At 44.2% G+C, this 26,097-nt stretch overlaps 5 protein-coding genes across 5 annotated transcripts; 3 read left to right on the plus strand and 2 right to left on the minus strand.

The window, feature by feature from the left end:
- Window positions 1-3,623: 3,623 nt before the first annotated feature.
- Window positions 3,624-4,424, plus strand: N7482_007122 (uncharacterized protein; the record flags this gene model as incomplete). The annotated part of the gene is made up of 1 exon (XM_056689247.1): window positions 3,624-4,424. The coding sequence occupies one exon, from the start codon at window positions 3,624-3,626 to the stop codon at window positions 4,422-4,424; it is 801 nt and encodes a 266-aa protein (XP_056541676.1).
- A 5,005-nt stretch (window positions 4,425-9,429) lies between these two features.
- On the minus strand, window positions 9,430-10,086 carry N7482_007123 (uncharacterized protein; the record flags this gene model as incomplete). The annotated part of the gene is made up of 2 exons (XM_056689248.1): window positions 9,430-9,506; window positions 9,570-10,086. 2 exons carry the CDS (start codon window positions 10,084-10,086, stop codon window positions 9,430-9,432), a joined length of 594 nt encoding a protein of 197 aa, XP_056541677.1.
- A 1,860-nt stretch (window positions 10,087-11,946) lies between these two features.
- Window positions 11,947-14,346, plus strand: N7482_007124 (M3 family metallopeptidase; the record flags this gene model as incomplete). The annotated part of the gene is made up of 3 exons (XM_056689249.1): window positions 11,947-13,296; window positions 13,415-14,055; window positions 14,109-14,346. Coding segments are annotated over 3 exons (2,184 nt in total), but the record flags the coding sequence as incomplete, so codon positions are not given.
- A 4,741-nt stretch (window positions 14,347-19,087) lies between these two features.
- N7482_007125 (uncharacterized protein) lies at window positions 19,088-19,445 on the minus strand (the record flags this gene model as incomplete). Its single annotated transcript, XM_056689250.1, has 3 exons — window positions 19,088-19,140; window positions 19,197-19,241; window positions 19,298-19,445. The coding sequence occupies 3 exons, from the start codon at window positions 19,443-19,445 to the stop codon at window positions 19,088-19,090; spliced, it is 246 nt and encodes an 81-aa protein (XP_056541679.1).
- Window positions 19,446-23,480: 4,035 nt separating this feature from the next.
- Window positions 23,481-25,292, plus strand: N7482_007126 (sugar porter family MFS transporter; the record flags this gene model as incomplete). Its single annotated transcript, XM_056689251.1, has 2 exons — window positions 23,481-23,805; window positions 23,860-25,292. 2 exons carry the CDS (start codon window positions 23,481-23,483, stop codon window positions 25,290-25,292), a joined length of 1,758 nt encoding a protein of 585 aa, XP_056541680.1.
- Between the last annotated feature and the right edge of the window lie 805 nt (window positions 25,293-26,097).

Genomic DNA, 26,097 nt, shown 5'->3' on the forward strand with positions numbered 1-26,097 from the left:
AAGTAATTAATTATGACTATTTATCTCCCCTAGATTAACTAATTATAATCTAGTACTATTCTGCTATTATATCAGTGGTGAATCATGGACAATCCCTATGATCCCTTGATGATAGAGTTGATATAAGATTACTAGCTGGATTTTATCTTTGAGATTTATTATAAAGCTTTTACTTACGTATTACAAGAAAAACCGACTTCCAAGCTTGGAAGGGTTCAAGGTTCCTCATCACGTAATCCTTAAAATATTACGAAGATTTGAAGAAGCCCTGGAGTATACCTAGGTAATTTATTTACAGACTTTGTTACGTTTATTAAATCGAAGCAGATTGTCATATTTCACTGTCAATGCAGTTCTTCTCGCAGGAAATAGCGAATCTCCGTCCATATTCGTTATAGTCAATTATTCTTCGAAAATGACTTACGGAGCCTTGATATTGGTCGTCTATCTTTTACTTACAGCCCATGCCTATCTTATTTCTCCTCCAGTTGCGCCAGCAGACATCCTTCACTGCGGTTCAACTCCAGCTGAGGCTAAAGCATTGGATTGTCGTTTTGACATGTTTTCCTTTGCATGGTATCCAGTACCATGCTGGGACAAGGAGCTACATGACGAATTCTTCCGCGTCCACAGCCATGAGATTGATTGGAGAATGATGGACTATACTCCAGTAACGGCCGCCGAGGTTCTTACAGGAACCTATATCCACCTTCGTCCAATATCTGGACAGTTTCATGATTTACATTGCACATACGAATGGCACCGGCTGATTCGTGCTCTTGCCAACGAGAGGCCTCTGGATATAAAGCTTTCGAGATTTGAGCACTCCTATCACTGCTCTCATGAACTGTTGCAAAAATACAAAACCCACCGAAATGAAACAGCCGGTACGACCGCTAACCTTCTTTTTGGTTCTTGCGGATTGACAGCAGAAGAGATGTATCGATTTGGGACCAAGGGAAGCGAGTGGAATTAGCTTGAACGTACATCATGCTATACATGGAGACCATGAAAAACTGTCTCTCCCCTGGCCACATGCAAGTGCCTAGGTACTTCGCTCTCGCAACTTGAAGGCTTACTCTTCATAGAATGCTACAGATATTAGGCTATCTGAGAAGGCTGACAGGTAATACGCAGCTCTGAATGCGTGTTTTATCACTGGCATGTATTCTAGAGAATCTAATACCCGCTGTCATATTCTGGTGGAGCAGTCGGACTATTCGTATTATAGATGTTGGCAATAAAATACACTCCCTGACTAGCTGGGGCTTATATAATGTTTTGATGAAAAAATCAAGGACCCGTTAACTTGAAATATTCACGAAGACTTAGTCGAAGTACAAAAATGTGAGTCAATAAGCTAAAGGGCTCGGAGTCAAAACCTGCTTAGTTTTGTAAGCATTTGAAGATGGAGCTGGCGTTAAAGGAGATGTCAAGAAGATGCAAATAGAAATCAGAGTAAGATCCTTTCGAGATAAAGTCTAACTAATCCCACAAAACATTGGAAATTCCCAAAGGTCCAGGAATTGAACTTCCTCCCTTTAAAGAAGCACGAAACCTTGCTGCATTCTCTTCCCAGTGATCTGGATCCGCAGAATCTCGATTATTTGCCCAAACTTTCAATGACTCATAATCCCGGCAGGTATGAATCACTTCAAAGTTTGGTATAAATCTATTTCCATTTGTCGTCCATATTATCGGTGAAAGAGTCATGTCCCCGCCACACATCAGACTCTGTCTAAGGCTATCAATGCAATGGTCTGTGGAAAGTTGATCAATTCCGTATCATGATGGATTGGGGATTGCAGAGGAAGCCAACATACCTAAATGAGGTGGCCATGCTGTCATATTCTTCTCCGGGGTATAGTAGTCCAAACGCAAAGATTGGCGTATCATGTTCTTGTTTTAGGGGAAAAGAATGAGATTTATTTTGACCCTTCATATCAAATTCGATTATTGAGACTTACTAAACAATGCAGGTCATGGAATACAGTGACCCTTGATACTTCCAAGTTAGTGACAAGCTCTTTTCCGTTTCAAAAAATGTTCCGACAAAGACAACAATGGGATCGTTTACTCGGCCATGTACAAACCACTAGCAGGATCAAGATATAAACCTCCTCCCAGCAATTTGGCTTCCTCTTCCGATACAAAAATGTTGACCGCTGAGTTTTTAACTTCCAGTCAGCTTGGTTCTATAGGGATATCATTCAATGTTAATCAAGGCTGCAAGGCAGGACTTGCCTCCGATGAGATCATCCCAGGCGGCATCAATTTCTGGACTCGGTATACCGACATATTCGGGTCCATTTGGGTTGACAGGCCGATACAGTTCGTGTGCCTCGTTATACTTTAGTGCGGCAGTAAAAAGCGTTTCTTTAGTGGTCGCGGGAAGCTCTCTTGTTATAGGTTCTTGTGAAGATGAGTTTAATCAAGATTGGTCTGTGAATAAGAAGAACATTAATCCGGCGGACGTACCGATCTCTGTAGGTGCCCAAAAATTCTTTGGAATACAGGGTTCCGATCTCAATCCCAGACTAGCTGTTAATAAGACAGAAAGTATCAAGCATAAAACCCAAGGTATGATTATCGCATAGTAATGATGGTTTCGTGTTGGCTCCTTCTCCTGTTTCGGACGAAATTCTGTAAGCAGACTTTCTTCGGATTCTCGATTATAGTCACTTGATTTTGTGAATTTTGCCATGTTAGGTTGACACTTTTCCTATCCAAAGTAAAGGGATTTTTCAGGTAAGAAACATTTGAAACAACTGATATTTGCACATGTGCGAGGTTTCCGCAAATCATCTAGGGGTAAGGTTAGGGTTATATCTCGTAAGCTCGGGTTATAGATGAGGTCGCATTACCCGGAAATTAGCTCAGATTCAAATGTTGCTCCAAAACCCCAATTTACTTGGGCTAGTCTAAAGTCTTTAACCAATACGAGATCAGGTATCCTCATTCACGTTCATTTAGGCCGGAATTCCTGTGTTGTAAGTGCTTAATAATTCTACTTTGATTGCTGGAAACTTCATTGCATATGTAATTCTAAGTTAGATTTATGAAAACCCCTCAAATTTGCAGATCTTTGAGTATACCGACATCTACACAGAGGCCCGATTGACAGCCTGAGGCCCTAACTAGCGGCCGCAGTCACGACTTGAATATTAAAAAAGAATTTGTTAAAGAAATCATTAGATCTTGCACCGTGGCGGCTCAAAGCTATATCCACTTACGGTTCATGTATTTGCTCATAGCGGCCCAATAAAAAGCTTTTACGGTCAACATGAGCTTTTTGGATTGCTCTGGTAAATTTTAGACCAATGCAACCTGTAGACCCTCGTAAGCCATGAGGTGAGATGTAATAAATCTGGAATATTACCAAATCGACCATTCAATAATTTCATTTCCATACTAACTAGGTACAAATTAATGCTTCAGTAGTTTCAAATGTTTCTCTTGGGCGTAACCAAAAAATTGCAAGCTGGACTTACGTCAGTTTTGGAGCTTCTAGGGATTGAAGTCGCGGTATATCGTCCTGCCCCATACTGAACTATGTAATCTCATTGTATATCAATACTTATTGAAGATAATTTAACTAGTAGATAGCTACCCCAAGTGCAACCATGGCCGAGTATAAGAAGATCCTCGGGGAGGACTCGCAATCCAGCGACAACGACTCTGTTGCCGCTGAAGGATGGACGAAATATGACCACCTCCGAAATTTTGGCGTCAGGACCGTGATTTTTATCCTCTTTGTGCAAGTTATCACATACCTCGCGATTGTTCTGCTCCTAGCATGGATCCTCAAAAATCAAGGTTCATACCAAAACTTGAACGGGAAAAATTCAGAGAAAACGGCTATCAATCAAACTCGCACAGATATCACATCTTGCGGACGTACGCCTGCTGAAGCCATCGCAGCTCATTGCTTCTTCGACATTTTCCTATTTGGATGGACTCCGCCAGAATGTACGGACTTGCAACTTTATAATGAGAGCCTGACGACTTTGAACTCCCAGCTAGAAGGTTCTCCAGCATTCTACACCCTTTCCAGTTCTAGCTCTGCACTTCCATCTTCAAAGTACACCCCGCTGTCTTTTTCGACAATAGAAAACTATGCGCTAGGCGCAACATCCGCTACAGATTCTGAGCTCCTCACAAATGGCGATGAAGTGTTCGCAACATGGGAGCATTATCTAGTTTCATGCACATATGGATGGCAAAAGGTGCAAAGAGCGGCGATGAGAAATTGGCCATTGGAGGAGTGGTCGGCAAGTTATGCATTAGCAGCACACTGCGGACCTGATTTATTGACAAGGGAAAAGCGTGAAAGCGAGAGTATCGTGTCACGACATACACCTTGGTATCCAAGGTGTGGGTTAGAAGCAAAGGACCTGAGGAGAGAAATTGCAGACACAATCTAGCGAGGATTATATCATGATGCTCCGAGTCAGTATTCGGTCTTACAAATTACTAGGACGAGTGTAGGTAAAGCAACATTTGAACTTGAATGAAGAGTGAACATTTGAATATAATCATTATGACATAGAAAAATCAGTACTAATAGCAAGATTGTAATTGTCACACGCTTTGACCACTAACTAAGTTAGTGGTGTGCTGACCAAGCAAGACGGCTTGGTCAGCACACCACTAGTGGTAAAGCGTGTGACAATTATACGTGAACCTTGGAAAGGAAATGAATGCGACATTTGAAATAAAATAATCAATGACTCGGAGACATATAGTACCTCACTTAAGATTCAGAACTACCTAGACAAAACTACCAGTGGCAACACAATATTATCTGTGGGTAGTGAACCCACGTAATCTAAATCTCTCGTTAGTAATGGAATAAGGGGCTATTCTGGGTGACAGGCAAAATGAAACCTTGGAATACTAAGGCTGTAGCGAGCTTTCTGTTCTACATGTGCCCACATTTCTGAGCCGCCGATGCAAATTTCACCGCTTGTACGACACGGCTGGCTATCTAACAGCTGCGGCAGCTTGCATAGTCACTTGCAGATGCCTACGCCACATGGGGAGCGAGATAGTGGCGTGGAGCTGGGCCCACTCCCACTCGCAAGCGGTGACCTTTACCGTGCCCGTTACCATAGGCTCACGGATGTCTGTTCGCCGGATTGCATACTGATACCCCCGGGAGAGCCAACGTGGTCAATGGCGTAGCCCCGTTCAGAACTACCTATAGCAACAAAATAGCACGAACTTATCGAATTTAGCATGAAAAGGTCTTTCGACGCCACCTTTGTGCCCTTTACTGTAACAAATCTGTTACCTATGCACCTTTCAAACAATGTCACCTGTCTACCATGACAAGCTTTTTGAGCGACCTACTTTACTCCGCAGCCCCATATTAAATTTTAGCGGTCTTTATGACAGATCAATACAGCTTGGTGTCTAGATTCTACGCTCTCTCCAATATAATCTCTGCCATACTCATACCGAAATTCGGTGCTTGGTATAACCCCCCTATATCAACACTTAACTGCTTGTATCCTTTGAGGCATCATCTCTAACAGGTTTTACAGTTCATCTCGCCTAACGCTCTCCTAAGTAGCTCAAAGTTGGTGATTTTATCTCTGGGTGGTTTCTATAAATCCACTGCTTCATGCACGCCATATCAGTTTGGCCATCCTGGGGTCCGATGGCTCAGCCCTGACGGGGGGAAATATAGGATTACGAGACAATTATCTAAAATAGCTCCGAGCTTTCGTGATAGATTACTGACTAGACCTTTCTGAGGAAATATAATCTCTAATGTAATCGAGGCACATGGTTGGTTGGTTCACAAAATATTACGGTAACTGTATGTAATAGATAGTCGATTCAATACCGCGTTTTTCTGTTTCAATCTAGCGTGATGCGCTAAAATTTAGTGTTTGTCAAAAACTAATCTCATGGCACTGTACATCCCTCGAAAAGCGTAGCATTTTCAGTGGGTTAAGGATCCCGGCAGTCAGCCAGCCTGCCCAAGTTCCGCTAGGGCGGGATTATAAGCGAACGGGATTAGAATTTTGGAGATAGGGGATACAGGCTCATAAGAGAGTTTACCGGAAGTGATATGGCCGATCTTGGAAACTGGGTGGAACGGGGGTCGACAAATCGCATTCCGACAGAGGTTTCGCTTTTCCCTTGGAACGGTCCGGGATTTCAAAATCACGCGTGCGGCCAAGCGGAATTTTTCCATTTTTATAGGAGAAATTACTGTCTTAAGTATTGTTTATGACTATAGGCTCTTTTTTTTCCTTAGCTGATAAAACATCCAAACATTAGCCGACCGCTGAAGCTAATAAGTAGCTACTGCTTGCACACGATACGGTATCGCCTGTGATAAGACGCACTAGTACCTCGTCCCTAATATTCTCCCATGCCTCCTTAGCAGCAGATTTTAATGCCTCGAGCCTTTACGCGTTATCACGAGCTTGCTCAAGCTCAGGATATAGCCTATAAATTTCCTGCTTCATTAACGCCCAAAGGTTTTCAATCGGATTAAAATAAGGAGAATAGGGCGGTGGCGGAGAACCGACGGGAGACCAGTATCAAGCTTTGGGCTTAACAAGCCAAAGCCAGCTTATTGGACGATTAACTTAGTACGCGTAATGGGCTCCGCTGGTGCGCAAGCATAAATCGTGTACCATACCGCCGCTTTGGATGTCCACTTACACTAGGCCACCAAGGCTTGCTAGAATTGTGTTTATCTGATAAGGTCAGATTTGCTATTTCTCCTATGCTTCGCGAGAAAGGAAAACTGCCCACCTCTTCGTTTCCCGCGAGAGCGCTCGCCTCTTGAAGACATAATATTAGTGTTGCTAACGGCTTTCGGAAAGTGAACTCGACCTTTGGCCTCAGGGCTTCCTAGACGCATTGCCTGCATACAGTGCTTGCATATTAGCTCTAAGATAGGGAGAGTGATGCAGCCCACAGTGGCCCCCTTAGTGGGGTTTCGGAGTTCAAATGTTTGTTTTATGCCCCATTTCCGTTGTCAAAGCGCAAAAATTTCCGTAATATACTAACCTAATCGCGTCAACCATGTAATACGCATTCCTAATTTCATACGGACTTCAATCATTGAAAGCTATTCCAAATGCCTCATCGCACGCCTTTAAGGTCAATTTCTTGAAATATTATACCCAATAAGGAGCTGAGTCCACATATGCATATATACAGGCAAAGATGGTTGAGAAGCAGGTCAAAAACCTAGCCAGATTGCCAATGAGATCGGCTGCGCATATACCTAGTACCGTCCAATATACTCTGGACAATGATGCTTCTCGCAATTAGGATAAATCAATTCTTCGCAGATGGCGCCCTCCAAAGCTTTCTATACGACATGAGTGAGCTATTCTTCGAATTATTCGCATGAATCCAAAGATTCCCTATGAGCACCTGCGGCGACATGTTAATTTTACAATTTCGAATGATGCCACTTTAAATTTCGAATACAGTTGTGGATTGTACTTCTGTTTTATAAATTTTCTGCGAGTTTAATTTCAGGCAGACGTGGTAAATCATACAATGTGAACACCAGGCTGGCACCTGCATAAGGGGACATAATAAATCCGGTAAAATGGACAGTTTTGGAAGATATCTACTACGATTACACTGTTTTCAAAACTGAGATTGCTCCGCATGGCAGTAATTACTCCATCTGGTTAGATGCATGAGAACTCGTCACATTCTTAGAACCGTCTGGACTGAGATAGTCTTTTTAAGCGCTGGTTCGGGATAGCCTTGATTTACGTATCAGGGCGCTTTGATAAACTCAACTAAATTAAAATAACTATTCGTGCAGGGATGTGATCTGCGGCATATGTTAGGTATGATTATGGTGGCCCAACTTCCTAACCAGGAGAGGGGAACGCTCTCGGCTGTACGGAGTACACTCAGCACAGGTCGATCCATCCAGCACAACGGACCAAACCGCCACCACAGTCTAGCGTAGCAGACATCAGGAAGAACTCATAGGGCAAAAACAGAGGAGAGTGAAGTATAGCAGAGGTGCTATCTTATAGTAAGAACAGCTAGGCGGTAAGAACAGACCGGCAGAACAGAACAATACACAGAACAGCGTGTGACAATACCATCGGTGGGAGGTGTCGGCACTAGTAGGGCCTAGTACATGCTAGCATGCTCGCATCAAAGACATTCATGGTATCAAATAGGTGCTAATCCACTGAAAGATGCAAAAAGGCGGGGATCGCCCTGGAGTCCGTCGTTATAAGAAGACCAGGGGTTTGCCTTCAATCGAAGGGATGATACTACTTTGCAAATTGGTCGACCTTGAATATAATCTTACTTTTACCTATGGCCGGTCCAGCGAGTGACAGCATGAGTAACGTCGTTAGCGACAAGGTCGTAACCCCACAGCACCGCCAAGTGAGCAGCACAAGACCCGAAGATTCAAAAGAGCGAAAACGGAATCAGAACCGTATTGCTCAGCGTACCTACAGTGAGACAGCCCCGTTCATCAGGTCAGCTAGAGAATGACTTCTAACGGAGTTATGAAGGATACAATCAAAAGCAACGTCTTCGAGCTCTAGAGGAAGCTGTTGGACAATGCCTGGTGAACAATAGCGAATTAGCCATCCCTCATGAACCCCCCAAACATGATGAATTTTGGTCTTTCCCATATACTGAGGCTGTGACCACAAACTCGAGTTTCACTCCTCTGAGTCTGCCTGGCTCACAGATCGACATTCTAAGAAACAAGGTAGATGAAAAGACCATATCATCAAACTTGGGCAATATGAGACTCGGAATTAATATCTTTTAGTTTACTCAGAGCGACTCCGTCCTACCTGAGCTTCCCATCCCAGGAACTAAACAAAATGGGGACCAGCCCGCACTTCACCGTGCAATTTGCGCGGGGAATGAATCGATTACGCGTCTTCTCTTAGAGCGAGGAGCTGATGTTGGGAGACAAGACGGCAACGGGAAAACTGCACTGCATCTGGCCGTGGAAAGTGAAGATGAGCCTCTAGTCCGTATATTGCTTGGAGGGAAGATAGACTTAAATGTCAAGGACTCCCTAGGACGAACTGCATTATTCTCAGCAGTCCAGAGTGATAATGAGAATGTTGCAAAGCTGCTTTTAGAGGCATCCATTGATGTTAATATGAGGGACTCATATGGGGAGGTTGCATTGCATTTAGCCGTGGATTGCGGGTCATTGTCTCTGACAAGCCTTCTTCTCTCCCATGGGGCTGATATTGAGGCATAGAGTTAAAGATTGACGTTGCGTTAAACAAAATTTATCCGATAGTATGCGCGAGTATGTTCGATATGGAGGAATACCTACCATTTATGGATATTTGGGAAGAAATCTCTGATATCAGGATAATACCAATTACTATTGCCTGCACCCCGTATTGAGAACTAAATTATCTTTCGTCGTGAATAAACTCGGGGTATTTAACAGTTCTGATCATAAACAACACGGCCTGCAAAGGTTTCGATATCATGCCAGTGAACATCCTTTTGGATAGCTTCTAAAAGAATGCCAGCGCAATGCTCCATATGCGGATAGTCTACATAGCGTTGGGTATACCTACCACCATCGTGAAGGATTTGTGCAAGACTGAGGAACATGTAAATGCAATGGGTCAAGTGTTCTCCTCGTTCACCGTATACCAATATTTCGTTGTCTAATACTTTGGTCCAATCGGTACCATCAACAACTTCCTTGGCATATGGATCAGAGTAGAATTTCCAGTGTTGAACGTTGAGATATTCGTCGTTTGCGTAGTGTGGGCAGTGTTTAGGATACCACGACCACATCAATTGATCGAATGAGCATCCACGCGCCCACGCCTGGGCAGATGAATTTCCGCAGGGAAGAACTTGGTCGACATTATTGCGGAACTTCGCATTTGTCAAGAGACCGATGAACGCCAATATGGCGATTCCGCAAATTATAGCAATAGAAACGGCCATCGTCCTTTTTCTAGGCGCTGGAGATAGGTCTTGTTCGTCTTTCATATGTTCCTCAGCAACTGACTTTTGACCCAAGTCGCTGTCGACGTTATCTGACCCAAGTCTGCTGTAGGACAGTTTCCATCTCGAAAACATACTTCTAGAACTTGAAGTAAATTGTGTGCGAAAGGAATACCCAAATCTTCTCGAAGCTGGACATTTTATTAGAGAGTTTGACTTTGATTCTTTTGAAGAATGATCGACATACCAGCACGGTGACTTGAGAAATGAAGGTTTCTATCTCCAGTTTCTTAACACTGTTGTTACACAACAGACGTTCTTAGACTAGAGAAGCAGATGAACATGAATTATAGTCAGGGGAGGATAGTAGACAAGATTCAGTGTAGAATACACGCATGTGCATAAATCTAACGTAAGATACTGTTAACGTGCTAGAGCACATTTATCTGGAAATGTCGTTCAATAGCTCAATTCTTTCTTATTGGTCCGTATTCTACTAACTCATAATCGAGTCGGAAATCCTAGCTACGTACTATATTAGGTGAGAATTGGTGTACACTAATTGTTCGGTATACTATTAAATCCCAACTTACCTAAGGATGATATAATACATATCCCTAGATAAAAAAGACACCAATCAATGAGGAAGTCGGTTAATGAGTAACGTCACGGTGCTAGTCTAAGGGTCACTATGATAGGCTTATCATACCAACAGTGGGGTTTTCATCATTGAGCCACCGAACATTAGAAGGGATCCCTTCAAGTTATGGGGCCTTCTGGTAATCGTAGAAATGCTGCCTTTTTAGGCGTCATTCTCCGTTGACAAATAAATACTACTAACACCGAGGTAGCCCTAGGTAATCCTCAAGTGCTAATTATCTGGAAGGCTCGTTACCATTGGATAGGTTCCAAAGTTGACAAGGTGCATACATAATCACTTATCTATGTGGATGAAGCTATCTATATGCAGCTAAGTAGTGTACGCCATGGAAATCTCCCTAACCAATCACTGGCAACGGGTGATCATATTCTTGATTCCTTTGTAAGCCTTCGGCGAAATTTAACGTATTCGGTAAGCGAGCTGGCCACTCCAAAACACATAGTAAATGTAGTAAATCACAACTCTATTTCTCAACAACTGAAAGTTGAATTCGGTTAAAACTTATAGATTAGGCTATTAACCTTATTTCTAGTCATACTCCGAACTTTAGGGCCGTTTAAATAAGTGTTTATCATGATTACCAAAAATACTGTCCATTTTTCATCGATTTGCTTTAAATCTATATTTTTGAGCTATTATTCTCTAGAAATTTTCAAATTCACTCAGAGATATATTTCAAACACCACACTGTCATAAGAATCTAGTCTAAATTGTGGTTGTTGAGAAATAGAGTTGTAATTTAATACATTTACTATGTGTTTTGGGGTGGCCAGCTCGCTTACCGATTAAGTTAGTATGTGTTCTCTTTCTGGCTGTATAATTGGGCTCTATACAATACCCCAGTGAAAAGGGGATCGCTCTAAGCCGTGCACGCTAAAGATGTACGGGTCGATTGAGCTTCCATGGAGCAAATCACAACCACGCTTCGAGTTTTTTGGACAACGGGAAGACCCGTAGGGGTACACTTGGAGACAGCATGTGGAGAAAGTGTGTATTCCAAAACTGTAAGAACCTTGGAACTGGCAATATTCTATGTGCAATAACGGAATATGACATAAGAAAAACAAAACACGTAATGACAGGTATAATACATAGCCCCACTAGGCCACGTCAGCCGCACTTGGTTCCGTTAACATGTAATATGTACGGAGTAGTAGAGAGTAATGCAACCACCACTAAGGGGTACCTCGGACTCCGGAGTAACATGGCCCTTCTCTTTGTTCCCTTGCTGTGGGAGATCGGACCACCGTAGTCACGTAGTCACCTGATCCCCGTAGAAGTATCTCTAACTTCGCTGGCGCCCTCTCCCTTTTTCTTCCCATGCTCCCTTATTCAGTTCTCCTTCCATCCTGCAATTGCGATATCTTAAAGCGTCACCAGATACGAAAATGTCCTCAAACAAGATTCAAGAGCCACCTCAAGCTCCTCCAAGATTCAGTGACACGCCGTCAACGGTTCTCAGCAAGGCTAAGGATCTGATAGAGCGCTCTCGAAAGGCGAAAGATGAGCTTGTGGCACATGTGCCGCTAGAAGGCGCAACTTTTGCGAATGTTCTGGTACCACTCGCAAACGATGAAAATTTATTGGCTTTTGAATTTGAAATTCTTAAATTCTATCAATCTGTGTCGACCGACCCGGAACTACGTGATGCATCAGGGGAGGCTGAGAAGCTTTTTAACGAATTTGTTTTTGAGACGGAGACTCGGGAAGACCTTTACAACCTAGTCAAGTCGGTTTTCCACAAAAGCAACACTGATGAACTGGATCCGGAATCACGTCGACTGTTAGAGAAGAAATACAAAGATTATTACCGGAAGGGATTGGGACTGCCCGAGTCTCAGCGTGGTCGCTTCAAAGAAATCCAGAAACATCTCAGTCAGCTGAGAATCGACTACAAAAAGATTCTGAACAGCGAAAATGGGGGCATCTGGCTTACTCTGCAGGAATTGAATGGAGTACCTGCGGAATTTATATCCAGCTTGCAGAACAGAAAAACGGATGAAAATCATTCGGGCAAAGTTTGGCTTGGTTTCAAGGGATCGGATATCTCCATAGCACTGAAATCTGCAAAAAATGAAGAAACCCGAAAGAAGATCTTCATTGCCAATGAGAATAAATGCTCACAGAATGCGTCCATCCTTAAGGAGGCTGTGGTGCTTCGCGATGAAGCTGCTCGGCTGCTTGGATATTCAAATCACGCATCGTTCAGAATAGAAGAGAAGATGGCCAAAGACTCTGAGACAGTGGAGATTTTCTTAGATGACTTGTGGTCCAAGTTGACGAGCAGTGGTCAAAAAGAGCTTGCCCAGCAAACGCAGTTGAAAAAGGCAGATCTAGAGTCTCATGGAGAACCATTCAACGGCTTTTATCTCTGGGACCATTCATTTTACAGTCGTTTAATGAATCAAAAAGAGTTATCAATCGACCAGGAGAAGATCGCAGAGTATTTCCCTTTGCAAACCACTGTCCAAGGTATGCTAGGGATTTTTGAGAGATTGTTTGGTCTCGTCTTTAAGGAAATGGTTGTCGACAAAGGCAGTGACATTGTTTGGCATGAAGATGTGCTGGTTTTTAATGTTTGGGACGATAAAGACCTAGGAAGTGGATTCGTTGGCTACCTCTACATGGACCTGTTCTCACGAGACGGTAAATATCCAAACCCATCGGATTGGAATCTCCAGCCAGTACGTACTATCTCTTGTCCTAGTTGCTAGTTGAAGAAAAGTCTTTCCCGAATAGTGACTTGATACTGCCACTTTACTTTTTCTATTGATGACTTCGTTCAGAGCTGACTACATTTAGGGCTTTATTCGACAAGACAAGACACGCTCCTATCCGTCCACAGCTTTATTATGCCAGTTCCCCAAGCCTAGCCCTGATAAACCCAGTCTTCTCAGACATGATGACGTTGTAACGATATTTCATGAACTGGGACACGCTATCCATGACCTTGTGGCAAAGACTACTTACTCAACTTTTCATGGTACAAAATCAACGGAAGACTTTGCAGAAGCGCCCAGCCAGATGCTTGAGAACTGGTGCTGGGTACCTTCACAACTAAAGTCGCTGAGTCGACACTACTCAACTCTATCAGCAGAAAGCTGCAGTCTAGGGAAAGGAGAACGTCAACCTGAGTCAATGCCCTCTGAACAAATCCCCGATGAGATGATTACAGGGCTTATCCAATCACGCAATTGGAAAACGGGATTGTATAACCTGTTTCGGGTATTTCTTAGTGTTTTTGATTTGAAAGTCCATACACCTAGAACTCACCAAGAGATCATAGATTTGGATATCTCATCGAAATTCAACAGCCTACGAAAGGCAATCAGACTGACTGATGGACCTGAGACACTAGGCCAGGGTTATGCGTGGGGACATGGTGAGGGAAATATTCCACACTGGATGGGCACGTATGATGCGGGCTTTTACAGTTACCTATGGTAAGAACTCATTACCTGAAGATAATTGATCTGTCACTAACACCTATATGAAGGTCGGAAGTATATGCCCTTGATATGTTCGACTCGGTATTCCGGTCTGACCCTCTCAATGCCAAAGAAGGCCGAAGATATCGACACCTTGTTCTTGAGAAGGGTGACAGCCAGGATGGGATGAAGACCCTGACTGAGTTCTTAGGTCGTGAACCAAGCAGAGAGGCATTTTTCAAAGAACTCGGTCTGGCTTGACTTTTAATCGCTAACAAGCATATCTCCTGTTTTTTTAATCATCAATAAAGTCATAGAACGGCTAACGTCTTCTGTTTCTGTTTGATAGTCTCTACCAGATTAGCTCTCAGTCGCCTTCCACTCATATATTAGATTGACCTGATGCGTAATTTAAACACCAAGAAGAGCATTCAAATGTTGAATTATTCAATGTTGAAAATGTTAGTACACACACGTGGATAGTAGTATTGAGTCAGTATGAAGGTATGGAAATTGCGTGAAGTTCAATGTGATGAATCATATGCTGAAGCCTGGTGTCTGAGAGCTGGTGCCTGAGGCCTGAGAACTGAGGGTCCTTATATTGTTATCCCCTCCTGTCTCCTTCTCCTCTTCTCTTCTTTCTCTAGCTTTAGTTATCTTGTTGAATGGACTCGTTTCCCTTGGATTGACTAGCCTTATCACATTCAAGTTCTAACATTTTCAATCCATTTGAGCTAACTAAGATGTGGAGACTTGTTAATCCGTAATTTCGCCCCTGTCGTAACAACCAGCATACCCCACAAACACTTTGATTGGCATAGTCCTAAAGTCGATTCCCCAAGTGGTCATGTTTATCAAATATTCAGAGCAATGATTTGTATGCCCAGAGTCTGCGATTATAGAATCATATGTAGTTCGACCCTCAGCAAATGCCCTGTATTGCTTCCTCCATAGCATCGCACAATGAACAATATGGTCTCGTTCGTTGGTGTAGTAAAAAGAAATTTCTGACATAGCATCTATGCTCAAAACCTCTGTCCGATTCTCGTCGGCATATCCGTACCATGATTCATCCGATTGATATTCCTCCACAGCGCTCTGATCCATGCATTTGCCTGGCACCCAATGGTTACTAAGGATGTCGTATTGACAGCCCAAGGCCCTCGCCTCTGGAGCTGATCTTCCGCAATGCGAGTACTTGGCTCCGGAAAAAAAGGGCGCATCATTCAGAGAGTGGCCGACTCGTCCAACCGATTTGTGACTGTGCGGGGATGGGAGCGTAAAGAAAAGAAGAGATCCCCCCAAATCACGGACGTGATCAAAAACACGAGCAGGTGGGTGAAAAATGGAATTGCTCTTTTTCTGCTTTCCACCCAATGTTGAACAGCCCGGAAAAGGCGAAATCTTTTCTTCACGACTGGTGAATCGTTGAGTTCGTCTTGCGTGGTATATTGAGATTCTTTCAGGAATGCATCGCATTCATCCTCGGACAACATGATGGGTTGTTGGATTGCAGGAACCAGGTGTCTGTTGTGTAAAATACCACGTTTGAAGCTCGGAATACCAAGTTTCAATGTTGAGTCATGGTGTTGATATCCTAAGAAACCACCTGGGCAGAGTGAGTACATAGAGGAAGTTCTCACGTAAGTGGCATGAATTAAGTATCTTTTCAATTATCTAAATCAATTTTTCTAGAGACTTTTTTCAATAAACAAACAACGTTTCTAAACTTGTGTAGTTGGGTTAGTAGATTACGTTAGATTCATGCATTCACGTAATTCATACCCCTGACTAACCCAAATACCCCCAAGGAATTCACGGTACATTCCTCACCTTGAAAAGCCACTATTATGTGATGATATGACAGGGCAAACATCATAGAAACCCCTTTTCCAATACTAGCCCTACGTAAGAATTCATATGGAGACTCTGTCATTCAGGGATATTGCGGCACAGCCTTGGCGTTGCTATACATGAGGGAGTTTGTAATGCTGCATTACTTCGATTTCTCTGTCAGATAGTTCTGAATTCTCTTTAGCGGAACAAAGAATCTGAATAATCATGATGCTCGAGCAAGAGGAACAGGGCGATGCAGAATCCAACAGCCTGTTAGGGCAACTCGGGAAAGAAGTTTCAGCTAGGAGCGGAAGAATAAAGGGAATCCTAAATTTTCTCTTGCTATTTTCTGTTTTACTGAATATCATTCTTCTCGGTATCGATTTCGGCTATAAACGCCCGCAGTCTTACGAATATGGATTCGAAACAGATTTAGGTAATAAACAGTACAGTTTGGATGAGCATTATTTCTGTGGTGATCGCTAACAAAGACCCCCAGACTCAGTCAAATCGAAAATAGAGCTGTCTCAATACCATTTTACTGGTGGAGTCAAAATAACAGAGAACGGGGACTTTGAAATGGAACAAACTACCCCTAAATACGTCGGATCTCCCTCGCGGGAAATCGACGAGGCCTGGGCGCATCTTCTATCAGGTTAGTTTTACGCTGAAGATAAGTCAAAACAATTATTAATCTTGATGCAAGGTTTAAACATGGACCTTGAGGGCCATGAGGCTGACCACCTTCATGGGAGAACCTTCCAATGGCCTGACTCAGGACATTATTTTACTGGGTGAGATTGATTTCAACTCGGCGTCAAGCCTCAAAATACATTATACACTGACGGATAGAACAGGCTTGAGGTATTTCATTCTCTGCATTGTCTAGTAAGTCCTATGAATCAACCTGCAAGCCTTCAAGTTCCACAAGTTTTAAGACAAAGCAAAGAATCGCCTCCGCCAAGCACTATATCCCAACTATTACAATATCTTCAACGATCCAAATGACCCTCCTCGTGAGCATCATATAGGTTGGTTCTTCCAAAAATTCAATATTCAAATGTTAGTTGGATTTTCACTAATCGAAAGGAGGCCACTGTATCAATCATTTACGCCAAGCCATCCAATGCCACGCCGATCTCACCCCGATGGAATGGACTTTGACTGGCAATAAACTCATTCTAAGCACTGACACTATGCACACATGTAGAAACTTTGAAGTGATTCATGACTTGGCAATCAAGAGGCGCTCAGACTACAATGAGAAGGAACTGATAGTCAATGGAAGTATATTCATAGTAGATTAGGCTCATATTAAGACCGGTTTTAACTCGAGGGCTAGTTTCATCTCCTTCCAAATGTTCTCACTACCATATATCAATATATCAAAGCAATCCATCAATGGATACAGTCACATCAGGACATCTGGATATGAGCACCGGCCTTTATAATAGCCAGTGAGAGCACTTGACATCTGGAGGTAACCTTGGAAGTTCAAGGTTGAGATTGACATCTGAAACATTCAACCTTTCAGTTCAAATCCATGTTCCAAGGTTGAACGGTTGACCTTGCACAGACATGTGTATGCACCGTGACCTGTGATGTGCATGTGGAACTTGAACTTGAAACGATTGATTGAACTACAGAACACATAATCCATATTTAGCAGCCCTCCAGGGCTGGGAACAAACATCTCAAACGTTCCAAGGTTGAATCTCATATTGGTGATAAATGGAAGGTACTATCTTTGCCCATCACCATCAAACAACTTGAATTGGCTGATTTTCCGCTAGACACATATTCAAGGATATCTTCAGCAAGGGGGATAAATTATCTCCACGATACTTCCGATAGAATCCAAATCATGCTCCCCCAAGACATGTTTGGAGCAATGATCAATGTGTTCCTGCTTGATACATTCTCCATCTGTTGGCCACCCCTTTACCAGTGCCCGATTCAGTTTCTTCCACATAAATACACAATGCGCCGAATGCCAACGATGTGTAGTCCAGATGAGTCCACTTTGGGAACCCAGTACATCAGGGTCATGGGATATTGGATCAGTGCCATTCGGGTTTCGAAAATACTGCCATGGATGCAACGCCGTAAATTCAGCGGCCAGTTCATGGTCGATACATTTGGGGGGCAGCCACGCGGTAGCAATTATATCGAAGTGACAGCCTCGAGCTATGGCCTCCGATGGAGATTTGCCACATGGCAACGGTGTGAATCTTTGCGACCAGCTCAATTGTCCGGAAGGAAAAGATTTACCGTCATCGGTCATAATGGAGTCGTAGAGATTCGTCCGTGAAATATTCATCGTGTGCCGGGTCGCGAGCCCCATTATAATGACTAGTAGCCCAGCATTAAACACGCTCCACCAGAGTAGTAGAGTAGAGTATGGTTTGGAGCGACGATAAGTTGAAAAACAAGAGTGTGGTTTTACGCGTTCATCGTCTACCCAGTGAACTCTACTGGTAGAGTCTAGGAGAAGTTCATCTCCATCAACAGGATCCTCATCCAGAATTTCGCCATTCTTGCGTTGATCAAGGTGAGGCTGTTTCGAAAAAAATACTGACTTTGATAACCAATTTTGGAACATTGTCAAGTCTCGAAGATGTCAAGAAAGGCGATCTTGTTAAACACATATCATAGGAAATAAACGCCCAATTCTGATTTTGGATCCATTTAGTTAAGGAATATGAACTTGAATTGCATTGGTAATAGTTATTAGTTAGCTAAGTCTAATCGTTAGGTCAACCACCACCCCTAGCCCTACGCATAATTTTCTCACGTAACTAAAGCTCGTTATTTATGTCAGACTCGGAATAGTAAGCCATGAAACGCCTGCAGGACGACTCTTAGAAATTTACCACGTAATTAATTTACTTGAAAGATATCATCAACAAGCATAGCCCATTGAAATGGAAATCCATCATCTTCACTACTAACAGAAGGTATAACATTAAAGAAACAGATTATGAGCTGGAGTACTAATTTCAAGTTGGAGCAAGACCAAAGAGTAATCTAGGCCAATGGAATTACATATTGCCAATTAGCTCAGAACTGGCTCCTTCCAGTAAACAAAATGTGATTACTGATTCCTAGTTATTCTAAGGTTTTGGCACTGGCTAGCATTCATCAGTCCACCTATAGACCTGGTCCAAGCGGCGCACAGATCACACGCTGAGCGCCCCTTTCTGAATACAGATTACTCCTCGTCCAATCGTGAGTAAACCTGGCCATCGCGCTGTGGCTCTCGCTCTAGAATTCGTGTTAAAAGTTGTCAAACCTGGAACAAAATGTATCCCTGATCTTACTTATCTTGTCCGAGTAAACCTGACCATCACGCTGTGGCTCTCGTTCTAGAATTCGTGTTAACAGTTGTCAAACCTGGGACAAAACATATTTCTGATCTTACTTATCTTGTCCGAATAGACTTGGGCAATGCGCTCAGGCTGCGGCTCGGGATGCCGCGCCTCGAGTTGGGCGACACCACTTACAGGGGCCGCCATAGCAATGTTTGCCGTGGTTGCAAGGGTCGCAACGAATACTTTGAAAAAATGCATTCTGGGTGGAATGGATTAGGATTTGGTGGATTTGTTTTTTCTAAAAAAAAAAAGAATATAAGGTAGAACTGGACCTAGTTATATTTCGTCTTCCTTGAATGCGGAAAGCGTGGTACAGCCCTGGAGGACCTCGGGGAAACCTGCTTTCGACTAAGGAATGATGGTTGAGATTAGTTAAAAATTTCCATTACGTAGAATACACTATGCCTCAGAAGATTCAAATAATTCTGAGACGCACGTCATATTTCGACACACTAACGTGTACCGAGTCATGGACTGATGGCTCACGTAATTTACGTGACTTGGGTTAGTTACTCGATATTGGACTCTTCGCATTCAAGTTTTGTGCAACCCCATACATGTAGACAATAAACAGAACTCACATGTGCATATATCGCTTCTCATACGGATCTTGCCGATATACTACTCATTGCTACTAACATCGAACTCATCCATGTTAAACTATGTCTTTTAGATACCAAAAGATTCCCAGTGCAGGCCTCGGACTTTCGGACGAAACCACTACATATAGTAGGAAAAGGGGTGGATGGGTCTGTTTCTTTTTGCACCCTCTTCCTTGGATCATCTCAACCGGCATTCTTCTGGGACTTCAGATATTCAGTCATATAAAATTACAAAATGACACATACGAAGTTGGGTTTGGGACGGAGTTCGGTTAGTTCTCAAGATCTGTAGAATCCGTAACAAAAGACTGGCACCCCCTTCTTACTGATTATTTCACTTTTTCAAAGAGCCATTTCGGTCAACTATAAGCATCACAAAAGTTCGATTCAGTGGAACATTGAGTTACAACGATACCGGTCACCTTTATATTGACTTAGGCCCTGATGGCGTGCGATATTTTGGAGAGCCTGGCCCAGAGGTGGATCAAGCGTGGCATGAACTTATTGGGAGTGAGTTCCTTGTAGGACTTTGGTTTGAGCGATCTTTTCCGATCTAATTCTTGATTTAGAGCATTTTCAAGTCGGCACGACTATCCAGGAGTCGGAAGCATTAGATCGAGAGTCATTGAAACCTCTCTTATATCCTACAAATGTCGGGTGAGTAAACCTTGCATCCTGCAGTTATCTAGGAACTTGAATTCGAGTTTGAGTATTTCCTGTCAGAGCTAATGGAAAAGGTGTGCAGACCGGATGTCCTTCATACTTTGCACTGTGTGGTCAGCAACATTCTCTCTTTTGTTAAATTGAATTGAGAAAATGACTGATGGTTCCAGAATTACATTCGAAAACTTCTTGACAGCGAATATTACTATAATGCCAGTTTAGTCAATTTACCCCGTGGAGACAGAATACATGGTGGTATGTGGTTTTTGTTTCCCTGACCTCCTATAAGAGAACTTCGAGCTAAACCCTTTCTCTTTTCAGACCATTGTCTAAACCACATACGTCAAAGTATTCAATGCCACATGGATTTGACACCGGTGCCTGTTATGTACTTTGAAAGTGTGAATTCCGAGGTTGGAAATTTTGATGTCTTGCATACCTGCCGTGATATCAGCAGGCTACGGGGCTGGATGGCCGAAAAAACGGCTACGGCTGAGCGATCTCTATATTTTAACCCAGAACATGATCTCGGATATGTGCAAAATGATGATTATAGAAAGTCTTGGGATACCAGGATAGACGAGTTTAATTGAAAACTTCTACTTTGTATTCCTCAACACGCAAGTGCTTTGAATATAGGGATTGATACAGAGACCACCCTTTGGATGCTGACACCACTCCCTGCCTGAAAAGTCAGGTATCAACTGACCGCCTTTCTCACCGCTTTCATCATCGAACTTTTATTTTATTGCTACCACTACCCTGCATGTATATCACACCCTAGGTACCTCCAATTACTATGTAAATTGCTAGTAAAAATAAGTCACTCGCGTACTACTATAGTACCTAATAAGAAATCCAAAATAATTGTTGTTTACACCTTCAAACCTCCCATTTTTCCACCTATTTCTCTCGCATTCTATTGCTTTTTACAATAGCTTCCTTACAGCCTAATTTGCTGTCCGATTCTGAGCCTAAAGCTATTCCCGAGTCCCCGCCGACGATGCTAAGTGTGAAGGATTGCCTATTAGTCTGATATGGGGAAGCGTTGATATTAAAAGTGGTTATGTCATTCTTTATCATCACTCTGTATCGTTATTCCCTAATAAAAGAGAGTGCCCCGTTTCCTTTCAATCTGAATCGTCAAGATTCAGTCTTTGAAAGGAAGAACGGTTGAACTGCATCAAAATTGTTTCATTATCTATTCGCCATCGATTCTTTACCTGATCAACAGGCTTTTTACCCTGACAATAGTAAATCCGTTACAGCTCTAGTAACTATCTTATAGAGGGCTTATATAAACAGGCCCCATTAGGCGATCTCCGTCTATCGTTCTGTAGACTGCGCCAAAAACCGCAATTGGGGGCAAACCTTGCCCCCAAAAACCAAACCGCAATGGTTGCGGTTTTTAAAACCAAAAACCAAACCAAACCATAAACCATTGCGGTTCCCTATTGGGGAACCATCAAAAACCATTTTTACATAAAATTACATAAAACTGCATAATAACTAGTTATAAACTAACTTAGTTAAAATAGCTTAGTAATTAAGATATAGCCAATAAATATCGATAGAATATTATCCACGTGATATTTTAGCCCCGCTTTAAAAACCATTGGGGCCCCAAGAACCATTGCGGTTTCTAGAATTGGCCCCAAAAACCCCCCAATTGCGGTTTGGTTTTTTGCGGTTTTGCGGTTTTGCGGTTTTTGGCGCAGTCTATCGTTCTGTTATGCGTTACAAATTATCTTATCGCGTCTAACGAAGAAGTCTATTCGCTCTATTACTATAAACCTTGCTCGAATGCTGGCTGTAGAAGCAGCTTAATAAAATAGAAGGATTTAGATGAGATGATAAGAGAGCTGGTTTATAGGGACATAGTGTCCTTATATAGCTAAGACTTCGAGCTCGAGTCGCCCGCTGTACTGGAAAAAGACAGGAAACTTTTATTAGACTATCCCTAATCGGATGGCCTTCGCCGTCTTCTTTGCGCCTGATAGACATAACACATGATTTTGGAGGCAAGGGTTCCTCTAGAAAACGAGGGCAGCCTAAATATCGTCAACGCACTAACTATCACAGAATAAATAGCCCTGTGGGGCCTGTCTCTATTGGGTAAGGTCTAGATTGAGTTAAACAAATCAGGGGTGCCCACTGAGCATTACTAAGGTATCACTGAGCACTCACTGAGCACTCACTGAGCAATCCCGGAGCACGCACTTTCGCTCACTGAGCACGCCGCGGATTAGTCATCATACACGTGACCGAACTAGAGCATGCTCACTGAGCCCGAGCCCGTGCTGACATCTACTCACTGATTCTGAGCCTGAGCGCCCTCGTAAAGCGGCGGCAGCCCAGATAGGAAAGGCCCCACCAGGCAGACATTTTCCTGTCTATATAGGTGCATATAGCACCACCGTGGAATTGCATTTCGTGCTCGGCTGCTATCAAGCTATCAATCGCTAGTCGGCAGTCGGCTGCGATAGAGCCAGCAATGTGGATGCGGTGGAGACGAGGGCAATTCGTGGTTGCCGCGTCATCGGCTGTAATATTACCATACTACATGTGGGGGAAGCTTATCCCCACACTTCAGGAGCCAGTACGCTCGGGACGTACGCGATACACTCACCGGATCGCGGGACGCTTGGGGATGCTCGTCCTGTTCCGCGTCCTGTTTCGCTTGCACCCTGGTTCCTGACCGTTGTCTGCACTCTATTCCCTCCCCCCCGGATTTCTGGCATTCATGCATCATGTCAGTCCGCTCTGTACGCATGGCGTGATCTCCCCACTGGGTTGCGCGTCGGCTGTCGGTAGTCCATGACATAATGCGCTGCAAATCCGGAGATCAATACATCCCGAAACAGCTGGTTCCCTCCCAATCTGGCAGCTTCGAACCGGCCGTATCCAGTCCCTACCCTAGTTGGCTTCTATGTCTAGTTCTCGTTCTTTTCTACCTTTCCCCGCGACTATGTCCGACCATGTAGTCCGGGGCTCTATATCAAGAACCACCCCCACCCAGCTCGCCTCGTCATCCGCTGCTCCTTCGGAGTCGATCATCTCGTCTTGGTGGACCGGTATATCAAGCTGGTGGAACGGTATTTCTACCTCATTCGTTTCGTATTCGCAGCTTCCGCAACAGCCAGAGCTTCAAGATCATCAATCGGAGCGTGAAGGTCAGGATTATTCTCCTATGGAAATGCGGAGGCTGTCTCAAGCCCGATGGCGCACTTATTGGTTGGCAGCGGTGCTGTGTTGTGGTGGTGCGTTATTCGGGTATGATTCCGGCGTCATTGGTATGTCTCCCCGTCCCTTAATTATATTGTCCATGTCATTCTAATCCATTCCAGGTGGTGTCCTCACCTTCGAGTCGTTTCAGGACTCCTTTGAATTTACTGCCGCACAGAAGACCCGTGTGAGCTCCATCGCTGTCGGTATCCAGCAGGCTGGCGCACTAGCCGGATGCTTCGTCGTCTGGCCGTTGACGAACCGGTATGGGCGACGTATCGCCATGATGGTTAGCTCGGTGGTCTTTTGCATCGGTGTCGTGCTCGAAGTCATTGAAACCCACTCACTTCCAGCGTTTTATGTTGGGCGAGTGATATGTGGACTGGGGATTGGCGGGTCTGCAACCGTCATTCCGATCTACATGTCCGAGATGAGCCCCAAGGAGATCCGTGGCCAGCTTGGCAGCTGCTATCAGCTGACGTACACGATTGGCATCCTAGTATCTTACTGGATTGACTACGGCGTCAAGGCAATGCCCAGCAGCGCTAGGCAATGGCAAATACCCATTGGCCTGCAACTTGTTCCCGGTGCGCTGATGGGCTTGGGCATGCTCTCGCTCGACGAGAGCGTACGCTGGCTTTTGGCCCATGGCGAGCCAGCCAAGGCCTGGCGCAGCATGGTCTGGATTCGGGCTGGCGATAGCCCTGCTGTGAGCCAGGAGTTTGAAGATATGCGGCGCGGCCTTGAAGAGGAGCGTCATGCGACGGCTGGCTTCCGTCCGCGTGAGCTCCTCGAATGGCCCAACCTGCATCGGTTGCTTATCGGTGGCGGGCTGTTTCTGGCGCAGCAGTCGACCGGCTCGACGGCGTTGGCCTATTTTGGTCCACAGTTCTTCTCACTGCTTGTCGGACCAGGTGACAAGAACTTGCTGCTGACCGGCATCTTTGGCGCCATCAAGGTGGTTGCTTGTCTCATCTTCGTGCTTTTCATGTCCGACCGGTTCGGGCGCCGCCCGTTGCTGGCCAGCGGAGCGGCTTGCATGGCCGTGTGCATGCTCGCCACCGCCGCCGTGGTCAAGCAGTACCCGCCGCATGACGGCGTAGTTACATCCGCCGGCATTGCAACTGTGGCTCTGATATACCTTGATATCATCGCCTACAACTTCAGCTGGGGTCCGCTGCCTTGGCCGTGCACAAGTGAGATCTTTCCGACACGCATCCGTGAACCCGGCGTTGCATTTGGAGTGGGCTCACAGTGGCTCTTCAATTTCATTTGGAGTTTCTCGACTCCTTATATCATGGCCGGGATTGGCTGGGCTACATTCCTGCTGTTCGGCTTACTGGACATTCTTATCGTCGCGTTCACATTACTCTGCCTCAAAGAGACCGCCGGAAAGACCCTCGAGGAGATCAATGAGATGTTTGACGGGGTTGATCCTGATACCGAGGAGGGCTGGAAGGGCGCGACGCTGCATGTTGAGCCTGAGGGCCATGACAACCATGGCCAGCGACAAAACCGGCACTTTGATGCCACAGAGTCTGTTAGGTCTGGATAAGCTAAGAAGAACCCGATGCATGTTGAGGAGTCAACCGCCGGACGGGCTTGATTCCGTCGAAGAATCCGGGCTTGGCATCAGGTTTATTGTACCGGCTGGAATGTTCTCGGTTCTAAACGAAATTATACTGTACAATTAGACATTTGAGAATGAGAGCATTGTATCATCGCCGTAACGACCAGTCTAATCACTTTCCATAATATCACTCCTTCTGAAGACGCGACACTACGATCTCAGCCAAGGAAAGCCAAGTTCCATTCGCAGCGGGGAATCGGGCCCCGATGAGAACATTACGCTGGCGGATGATAAATGTCCCTATTTGAACATTTAAATGTTTAAACGATGAGACCGTACACACCTTCGTGCACGGGACGTCCTAATATCAGCACGAGGAGATCATTTGTTCGTTCCCCAGGCCGAAAATCCATGAACATATACCAGAGATTCCAAGTCTAAGAATACACTCATTTCCCGATATAAATAGATCTTTCTCGGTATATTTTCTCTGTGACGAGATGGCCTTGATTCTACTTGTGACGATTTGTGATGTAGTTCGGCCTGTCCGATGCATGTAGAGGGTTCCCCTCCGTTAACCAATTGTCACCAGTGTTGACCGGGTCCAAGAACTGAATAAGCTCCTTTTGCCGATGAATAGTTTGCTTTCTTATACCTGGTCATTAGCTCAATGATTATTTTCTTGAATTCGTTCGTATCTACTGTAAGGAACATCTTTTGGTCCCCAGATGGCCAATATGCCTTGGGCCCTGGTATTCTGGAGACGAATGGGTGTTACGAGTTCTACAGG

Source organism: Penicillium canariense, assembly GCF_028826845.1.
Source record: "Penicillium canariense strain IBT 26290 chromosome Unknown utg000004l_segment0_segment0, whole genome shotgun sequence".
Lineage (NCBI taxonomy): Eukaryota > Fungi > Ascomycota > Eurotiomycetes > Eurotiales > Aspergillaceae > Penicillium > Penicillium canariense.